This window comes from Echiichthys vipera, assembly GCF_963691815.1.
Source record: "Echiichthys vipera genome assembly, chromosome: 13".
Lineage (NCBI taxonomy): Eukaryota > Metazoa > Chordata > Actinopteri > Perciformes > Trachinidae > Echiichthys > Echiichthys vipera.
Window position 1 is genome coordinate 16197442 of NC_139838.1, and position 10576 is coordinate 16208017.

Here is a 10576-nt window from a genome sequence, read left to right on the forward strand (position 1 = left end):
ATACTCCGGTACAGTTGGTGGCGGTAAGCACCGATGTCAGATTTGTTTGCAACCGCCATAAAACTAAAAGAGGCAGGAACGGACGTCCATCACAGGAACGGTACTGTCGCGCTCCTGTTTCTTACGGCGAATTGTGGCCAAACACACAGGAAGTGGTCATCATTAGCTTTTTTTCTGTTTTTCAAATTCGTCGACTGTAAACAGAAGCAGCTGAAGACCTTTACAAGACGAACTACACAGACGCTAACCTGAAGCTAACTCGCTATTGTTAGCAAGGTAGCACTGCGCAAATTGCTAGGCAACGCCCATTAACGCGCTAACTAGCGTTAAATAGCCTAATACACGTTTGATAACATTGAGCTAAGCTAAGGTTCTTACAAAGCAAGTCGTAAAACCCCAGACAATGGACAACAACCTCGAAACACCATATGAAGAAGAGGAGCAATTTATTGAATGCACGGTAAGATACAGGGCGTTAGGGTTCTGTCTATTTATCATATATTAAATCAATTGGGTACACCTAACTATACCTAATGCAGTCTGTACAACGATCTCCAACAAGAGTTTTTCACATCTACATTCACGTCACGTCAGATACATTCAAGATGTCAAAATAGTGTCACCAGAAGGTCCGCCAAATTGTTTTTGAATCTTTCCGACTATGTCTGAAAATATACATTAATATGAATGCAACGTGTTAAAAAACGTTGAAGACTTCTGCTCTAATACTTAGATCTGAAATAATCTCCTCTGTCCTAAAGATATAAATCAGTATTTGCAGAAACAGTTGGAGAGATGTCGATTCAACGTGATAGTTGCTGTGGGGGCTGGTTGCTATCGACTCTATACTCCCATTTATATTATTACTTCTGTTTTGATGCATACATTGAAGAAGATAACCTCTAACTGAAGTTGTGTTTTATATGATTTATGTGACAAATAAATTGATGTATTGACTAGTAGGCCTACTGCGTTATATAAAGAGATGTAATATTGTATCCACCTCATAGATATGAAGAAAGACCAACGGCTGATTTAGTTAGGCTAGTGTTCCTAAAACAGTGTCAATCATACCATCATGCACAGTTGGGATTTGGATTGATTTACGTTTTCTCTTATAATCCAGGTCTGTGAGAAATCCATCAGGGGTGAAACCTTGTTCAAGATTCACCTGACCACAACAGGACATATGAAGGTATACAGCACCATCTATTTACTGGTGCAGAAATCTATGGAGTCTGTTGTTGTTGTTGAATACTAATGTAACTAAAACTCCCAGTTGTAAACTTATAAGTTAATGGTATGCCAGAAAGCCAAAAAGTTTCAGTATTTACGGTGACCCTCTTTTTATGCAGTCACAGGTTTCCAACAGGTTCAAAATGACACTCAAGCAGGAGAAAAGGAGCATCCCAAATTGATATCTAACTATCTTTCCAAGCTCTTGGCAACATCTGGGGGCTTTTTAAGAAGACATCTCCAGTGTTTTATTTCTGATGTATTGCCTGCTTGAATGTATACACTTTTACCATACCTACTTGCCTTCCAAGCACCATGCATCGTAGTATGACAAATTTAAATGATTTGGTGTTAATACAATAAGACCAGTTCAGTGAGAACAACAGGCAAGGTGTTTTACATTTTCAACTTGAAACTTTGTATCTGTGCACATTGGCATTTTGTTCATATGTGCTTAAATGTTGTATCCTGGCTACCATGACTGGATAACTGTAAAGTGTTCTGTCACTTCTTTAAGCACACTTCATACTTTACGTGTCCATGAGGGTCTGCTTTTGTCTGTGTGACGTCAATGTCGTCATGCGCCCTTGTCCGTGAGTTTGGATAATGAAATGGATGCTTGTTTTGAAGAGAGGTTGTGCAAAGAGCTCTGACATTACCTACATTTATATCATTTTTAAAGGAATACAAAGACAGCCAAATGCCATTGAGTTCCTGGTGAGAAATCCAGAAGGCTGGTGCGGACTCTCAATTGTAGTATAAATGGAAACCTGTGCACATGACAGTCCACAGTTGTCTACGGACGATGAACGCAAAAAGTAGCAAAAGTTTAGCAACAAGCAACGGAGGGAATGCTTATCAACATCTGTCTTTGACCATCACAAAGACTATGATCTGATCATTTTGGAGGAGTGCCGTTTCTTTGTTTGGCGGCGCACAAGAAACAACATGTTTACACATTTAGGTCAGACTGACCAATATGACCTGATTCTGCATTTTCTTTGTGTTGTCTCAAATCATCACATGTGGACGTTTGTGATGGGCACAACATTTTTGCAAGACCAACAGTTTCATGTTTCCCGTTTTTTTGGAACATGTGCTGTGTAGGCCCTGCATTAGAAAAGATTCTAAAGCAGCCACTTGTTTCCTGGAAGTCATCACTTGTAGGTCAACCTACATTATCTTGGTCCACAACGCTCAAGCATTGAGACTCAAGGCAACAACAACACAGTTTTTAACCAAAGATCTTTGTCACATCGCCCCACTGGATGGTTGTTGGTGGTTTTGCACATGACAACCAGAAATCCTGGATAACTATACAAGAACATTGGATTGATTTGAGCTTGCTAACTATCTTCAATGGATTCAAGTCATCTGGTCAAATTATCTTAGTCTTTCTGTGAAACAGTATTTCATGAGAGACCTGTTAGCACCTTTCTTCATGGTGTTCCATGGAGGATGTGCTTAACCCTATGTCTCTCTGTCTCATACGTCTTACTTTAACGTAAACATGCAATTTTCTGTGTCTCTTCCAGAAACTTGCCAGCTCAGGCCCATGTTAGATCTCTGGAAATCTTCTGCTATGGCTGTGATATGACCAAAAGCTGCAGCACTCCCAGGCAAAGCAAATGGAAATGTCATAACGTTCTTGCATGAGATGGTTTTTGTATTGTGCTTGGGAGCCAACTGCAAGAGACTCTTAAGCCTGATTGTTGGGAAGAGTTTGAGACTTTCACACTGTGTAATGGCGGAAGGTCAGGCCATGACAATACGTTGACAGCTGATCATTCCAGATGCTAACACATTGTCCATGCTGTGTAGCTAAATTGGTTTGTCGGCGGCTTCAGTCTTCTTCTGTGTCTACACTGGATGTGTTCAGGCACAGTACTTATACACAATAACTGTAATTATGTGTGTAAGCAAAGGTTGCTTGAACATTGATCCATGGATTTATGAAAATTGGATACTTCATCTCTGCATATGGATATCAATTTCACAGTAAACTTGGTCTTGCACAGTATAACCTTCTCCCAGGAAGGGGGCTTAATATATGCAGCTATGATTAAATAATTAATAAAAACAGATGAGGATATGTATCTGTACTGCACCTCAAGTGAGCTGTGGTTCTGGTCAACTACTATGTGTTAAAGAACATGTTTCCATCATATAACATTTTCTCTGTTTGTAGCAGTGGTGAACCAGTGTCCTGTTTAACCAGCACTGATTGACTTATGTTTTATTACTCTCCTTTCGTTCCTGGCAGAAAGAGGATGGCTTGGTTGCTGCGGGTAAGTAGTCTTCATCTTCAGCCTTCTCATTTTGTTCTGTTCTTGCCTTGAGTATATTTGCTGTCTCTTCTGGCAGGTAATTCAGTCCACACACAGAGGTAACACAGGTCACTCTAATCTGTTGCCTGGTTTGAATGGACGGCATTTTAAAGTAGACTCATCAAAGGCTGTGATCCTCTTATAATGATGATGAACTTAAAGGAGAACTAGAATGGCCGAACTCCACCACAGCCAGTGATGCATTCGCATGCTCCTCGAATGGTCCCAGTTCCAGAGTTGAGGAGTCGTTCAATCTTCCGACTTTGGCGTGTTCATGAGCTTTAAGTTGTGATGTGGAAACAACAGAGGTGCTAAAAAGAACAAAGAGCATTACATGAATGAATCTCTACACACCTTGATGTGCTTTTCAACTTGGGCTGTGTTCATGCTTTAGCTCGGGACCCTTATGCCAAGAGCCCTCTACCCAAGGCAAATTTGGATTGGCTTGGCACTTGGAGCTCAAGCTTATTTCATAGAGGACATTTTCTGCGACAGAAGGTGTGTGGGGTTTCTGCTGTCCTGATTCAATGGGGAGCTTGTTCCACCATTGTCAAACTCCCTTCCTAGTGAGGGAGTAGCAAGCTGTTGTCGCAGTAGCAGAGCGCAGTGTAATATCAGAACAAGTTCTCCAGTTTCCTCCTGGTGAAAGGTACTGGTAGTTGGTGACTCCTTGTCACTGCAAGAGGTGTGAAAAGCACAACGACTTCAAGATTCCAGACACAAGAGCACAAATTATATGGTTTGAACAGTACAGCAAACTGACGACTTTGAAAGTCTTGTAGTTGGAACTTGGCATTAGTTAAAGTTAAGGGGAATCACCTGCACAGAGCCCTGACCTTACCCCACGAACACCTTTGAAATGAATGGGAGAGCCGACTACGAGCCAGACCATACCCAGCCTTACCCAACCGCACACAACCTCACAAAGGCGCTTGTGGCTGAATTGGAGTTTTCTAGCCACATTCAAAAGTTGCCTTCCCAATCCAGGCTGCTATAGCAGCATATTTATGCCAGTGCTTTTTGAATAAGATGTTCGACAATTGCACAGGTGTAATGGTCAGTTGTTGATATGCGTGCCATATAATGTATGTTGGACAGTTATTAGGCACAGTTAGTTTGCAGATTGCTGACTGATGCAAAATGATGTGCCAGAACTGGCATCACTCTGGGTTCTTTAACCAGCCAATTCTAGCCAGAGTCCACATAACTAGAGCTGATGGCCTGTTGTATTTTTATCTTGTCAGCGGTGGAGGACAGTTGTTGCACTGTGCAACTTGTCTTGGATCGTGAGATGATTGGTCTGGGTAGATGAATTATGCTGGGTTAAGTAACCAGTTACTATGGGCTGACAGTCTCGTGAATTTAACAGTGAGAGAACTACCATTGAGGTGCCACCTGGGCTCGATCCAGCCTCAGATGCAATGGCATCAGGAATTTGGATAACAGGTGAGACTGGCTCAGCACACTGTGAGCTGGACCGGGGAGAGGCTTCTCCTGCTGTGTGGCCTGATTTATCAGTTTAAAGTCTGTGGGCACAACTGACATAATGCTCATCATTTGCACAATGGTGCAGTCTCTTGAAAAAATCTACAAAGAGCTAAGTCTGCCTAAATGGCTGCCCCAAAAATACTGTAGCCATATTTGCCGGCTATATAAATCACTGTGGTGCAGAAACCTCAATGAGTGCACCAACACTTGCCAACATCACTGTGGTTTAACGCAAAGAAGGGTGTCATGGTTAACTCGGTCCCAGAGGCTTGCAGAGAAGCCGATGCGACCCCAAATGTCACCAACGTGTTGTGCAACCTTGCACATCAGATAAGCGGATTGTTTGATCCTACTTTCTGTTGGGAGGTGAGTTCAGAACTGAAAAGAAAAAGTGGTTTATGTGTCTTGTATGTATTAAAAAACAGCCACAAATATGTTTCCAAATGACTCCTGTGTATGTTTGATGTTTAAAAAAACCCTCTCTCTTAATGTTTTCTTTTGCTAACTACTAGTTTTTGTTTTTTTTAGGGCTTGCGGTCAGATCTCACCACATACCAGTATTTGAAGACATTATACAATATCTGGAATACATGAAGCTTGATGAACCCATCATTGGTGAATAACTTTTTTAGTTTTAAACAGTTTTCCATGATAATTTGACCCCCTCTTTTTTTAAATTATAGTTATCTTTTTATCTTTTTAACATTGAAAGAACAATAAAATAAAAAATGCTCGTCATTTTATTTGTCAATTTCACATGTGATGCCTATTTAACTTTTTTTCTGCTTATATCTTAGGTTTGAACTTTGTGGAAGAACTGCCTTGTAATGGCCAACAATCAGGCCCCAGATACGCATGTAGGCTCTGCAATCAGAATGCAAACATACAGGAAATGGTCCGTCATTTGATTGGACGTAAACACCGACAGAAATATGTGGTAAAGCATTGTTAACATTTTTAGAAAACTCCAGTGGAACTTTTTGATTGTCTGCTTTTGCTTTTTAATTACGAAGGGAAAACAAAATGAAGTGAAGAATGCCTTTCCTCTATGCAGGAACTGAAACGGCCAGACTTGATCACCTGGAATAAAGAATCCATAATAACCCACGGAGGAAAGATCATACGAACCAGAGCAGAGATAATAGAGCGACAGGAAGGACGAGGAACTCCGAAGGTGGGGCATAGTGACATGCCGAATATTGTTGAGTGATATGTACTTTTAAAATCATAATTATTTGTAACATGTTTGTATTTACTCTTTTGTTTTTCAGCTTATGGAAAATAAATTCTCAAGAGGTACAGTCGTACTGTGAATTTTGTGTAGTGTAGTATAGATATTGGATATGATATAGGCATGGTTACATACAATATTTCCTATGCTTTTGTTGAGTTTTTTTATTAATGATTATGATTATCACATAGCTTTATACATTTTTCACTTTTATTAAAGGTATTTGACACTACTGAGTAGGATATTTTACAAATTTTACGGAAAACATTTCATTTAGTGCTAAACTGTCTGACTTGGCTGTTTTAGGATTTATTTTTATTTGGATATGCATTTAATACTTTTTGTTTTTGTTGATTGTGATAGATGAAAACTCACCTAATTTAAAAACAGCACATACAGGCTACATTGTATGCCACGTTTTTACCTACTCTGTGCTTCCTCTGATTCTCTAGTTCCCCCACAGCAGAAGCAAAATAGGGACCGAAACCTCTCACAGAGTTTTACCCAACGAGATGCGTCGTCCCACCTACCAGAACTAAAAGGCTACCGGGATGAGTACTCTCACCAAGCGAGGTACCCTACAGGGAGGTGTCACCCAAATGCACTTCCATTCCATCCAGAAGACCCTTTCATAATGAACAGAGACAGACCACTGTACCAACAGGACGACACTTTCAGCCGTGACTGTATGGAACAGGAGCCGCGGAGGGCAGATTACAGGGAAAGTGATATCCGCGAGCAAGGGTATATGGACTCTGGTAGTCGTACGGAGTATGAAGAGGAACGTGTTGAAGATCCTCGAAGAAGAGCCGTACTCAATCCAGGTGGTGTTTCCAGAAATGCTTTGAGGAAGGACATGCTCCACTACCAGCCTCAGGATGTAGAGTCTTACCCAGAAGGGGCTCCCCCGTACAGGCCCTACCCAAAAAGAGATACACTGAAGGAGTGCTACGCTGAAGAAGTTAGGCGTGGGCAAGTTTGTTCCTTCCAGCATCAGCAGACGCTGTACCCAGAAAGGGATGAACAGCGGACTTCTGTGGACAGGGAATCTGCTAGACATGACGGTGTGAATAGAGCAGACAGTCAGGGAATGAGTGAACTAGAAGCCCAGAGGAGAAGCTTTCCCACGCCTATGGAAAGTGGCTGGTCATGTCACCAGTTTAATGCGACCAATGATTATAGTTATGAAAAGAGAGAACCACGTCAAGAGGAAGCATATGCCAACGCTGGGCCAAGTAGGACAGGACTGCCTGCCTCCCAGAGACGAGTGGAAAGCACAGAGGCCATGTTTGACATCCCAGAGCCATTCATGCGTTTCTTGAAGGGGGGCGCTAATGATGAACGACATGGTAAAAGAAAAAGAAAGAGCCGCTTCTCTGATGCCACTATCGAAGAGGTGGAAACGACAAAGGAGATGTGAGTGACAATGTACCTGGTCGTTCATCTGTACATATGGCTCTCAATGAAACTGGCTGGCTGATAGCTTTTTAAAAAGTTTTATATTGTATATGTGAATCCTTTGTGTTTTCATTTTCTTGATTTCTGCTTTAAGGTTCAGTGATGAGTATGGACCTCCGAACCCAAAGTTTGGTGGTTGTACTAGGCCAGTTAGTGCACCAATGAGACCTGAAATCCGTGGAACACAACATGCGGACCGCTACATAGAATCACAGGTGTTTAATTGTAAAATGTTTTTGGTGTGATTAACTAATAACCTGCCAATGTGTCATTCTAATCAATCTGGAAACTGTATTCTCTTATGTAGTTTAAGTGCTCTAGTGATATCAAATCTGTTTTTTTGTTTTTTTTTAAGAGCCTGTCTCATTCTGAAAGCTACCAGAGAGGAGGCTCTGAGTCAAGGGGTGTCTTTGATATGCTGGTAAGATTGTAAATTTGTATTTGCAACACACATAGCAGTGATGTTTGTTGTGCAGCCATTAGTTGAAGCAGTCACCTTAACTGTGTCTTTTCCACCAGGATAACATTGAAATTGAAAATGACGAAGAGGCTCACTTCTTGAAGAGCAAACTTTGCAACCTTCTGAAAGAATTCAAGACCAAAAAGTCAGAGAAAGCTGTGGTATGTGTCACCCTGTGCAGGGTCAGTCTTTCTAACTGAATACGTAGTTTCATTCTCTGCCTCTCTGCAGAGCACTAGAAATTAAATAATTAATTAAAAAAACATGTTTTCATTTCTTTAGCCACATAACCAAGGTCTAGCAGCCATCTTCAAAGACTACAACAGCGTAAACCCAGACCCATCTCCAAGACACCAGTTTGACACAAACTTCAGAGAAGATTCAGACCTTAGACGACAAGAAGACTTCTGCTTAAAGCAAGATCAAAGAGGAAGAAGCTGGCAGCAGCATGCACATATACCTGACGAGGGGCTCCAAGAACAACACCATCCTGTTCGTGGGGAGCCCAGACAGTCAAACAGAAGCCGTTATGAAGGTAAATTGTATTTTATGGTCTATAAGCTGCATACTGGGCCTTACTGGGTTGGTTCACACACACCTTAGTGACATTTGTCCAAAATATTATCTAATAAAAGTATTAATAATCATAGCACAGTGACAGTTTTTGTCACTTTTAACCTCAGTGTACATGAATAAATGCATTTGCCCATACTGTTTTCATATCATATCTTCTGTTTGTACTGTTTTTGGGTTTTAATGCCGCAGTGCACATCTGAACTATTAGCGTGCTTTCATACTGCTGTTTACTGTTTGTAATGTTATAACTTGACTTATAACTGACCACTGTATGTTGTATGAAAACTAATTTGATATGTGTTGTCTCACATATGTCTAATTTTTTGTTAAAGTCTAATTCCAGCGCAAAGCCATCCCGGTCTTTTTCAGCACTTGCATACGTCAAATAAGCCATCAAGACAGTTTTTTTTTTCATTTCACAACTGTTAACGGAGAAATCCAGAGTCGCTAACAGTAACCCCCAATACTGCTCAAAATAACACCACACCTCTACAGCAGCATGATAAGAGTCCCAAAACATAAAACGAAGCGTCCCCAAAAAAAATTCAAGTCAAAATGAGATCATTTACAGGCATAAAACGAAGCACCAACAACGTCGTTAGTAAACCCGGAGTTTATTAAAAGAGTGTTTTAAAAGACTTACTAACTGGCCCCAGTACCTGCTCCTCTCATAGTAAAGTCCATTTAAGTAGATTACCAAATGCAATCCAAAAGGAAGGAGCCTATTGCTGCTTCATTTTATGTGTATGGACTCTTATAATGCTACTGCAGAGGCTTGGTGTTATTTTAACCAGTATTAGTGGTTAAAAAAGCTGTTTTAATGCCCTCATCGTACTGCCTGAGCTAATCTGTGTTAGCCACGTCCGGCTGTTAGCGACTCTTCGGGATTTCTCCGTTAAATTGTTCCACGAAAAAGACAATGGGATGATTTTGCGCCGGAATTACACTTTAGGTTCATGTGTAAAAACAAATGAACGATAAAGCTACCAATTCAAGGCTGCATCTTCCCACTTCCTTTCAATCAATGTCTTTGCTTATTGTTTTTCTTTCAGATGTTTTTGGAAGGCCCGGGATGTCTCGGACACCACGTGATAGCCATCCAAATGAGCCAGCAAATTATTCTGAAAGGTTTCAAGAACCCATGCACCCACGTGACTACCCCCCTGCTGCAGATGAGTTTTTCAACTCCCGTGCTCCTGCACCTCCGAACCACATGGACCGCGGACGCAGGATGGACCAGGGCCCTCGGTACTCCAACAGCCTGGACAAAATCACCTGCACCCTCCTGGAGCTTGTGGCAAGGAAATAATTTCCATAGAAGTTCTGTTAACCAAATACTTTTCATGGGATACATTTCCTTTGTTGTTGAAATTTTCTTTTTGGGTTATTTGCTTGAGACATTTGTGAATATTTTGGTTCTTGAACAATTAAATATTAAAGCATTTGTCTACTGCAGCTGCATGTCTTACAATTCTTTGTATCAGTGTTATCACCAGCAGAGAGTAGCAATATTGTTTTTGTGATATTCGTTTTTAACTGTGCAGGAAATGTTATCAATATCAACTTAACCTAACTGGTTTTTTAAAGACCATGACTGCAGATATTTGTGATTAATGGGGTAGGAGTTTAATGAAAAACAGGGTTCGTACAGCTGCTTGAAATCCTTGAAAATGCTTGAATTTTAATGTTGTGTTTTCAAGGTTTGAAAACTGCTTGAATTTTGGATAAAGTGCTTGAAATGGGATCAGCATTGCATTTATTTCAAAACAAATAGCTATAGAATACAAATTAATTGAATTT

At 40.8% G+C, this 10576-nt stretch overlaps 1 protein-coding gene across 2 annotated transcripts; it reads left to right on the plus strand.

Moving 5' to 3' along the window:
- The first annotated feature begins 212 nt into the window (after positions 1-212).
- Positions 213-10263, plus strand: LOC310955553 (uncharacterized protein). Of its 2 annotated transcripts, XM_083925441.1 has the most exons (13): positions 213-460; positions 1127-1195; positions 3500-3524; positions 5580-5666; positions 5849-5988; positions 6106-6225; positions 6323-6347; positions 6735-7698; positions 7835-7955; positions 8096-8161; positions 8260-8361; positions 8483-8735; positions 9829-10263. In XM_083925441.1, the coding sequence occupies exons 1-13, from the start codon at positions 404-406 to the stop codon at positions 10083-10085; spliced, it is 2286 nt and encodes a 761-aa protein (XP_083781567.1). In that variant the 5' UTR covers positions 213-403; the 3' UTR covers positions 10086-10263. The 2 variants fall into 2 exon arrangements, with proteins under 2 accessions (XP_083781567.1, XP_083781568.1); XM_083925442.1 differs by lacking the exon at positions 3500-3524 and having other exon boundaries at positions 410-460.
- Positions 10264-10576: the final 313 nt, after the last annotated feature.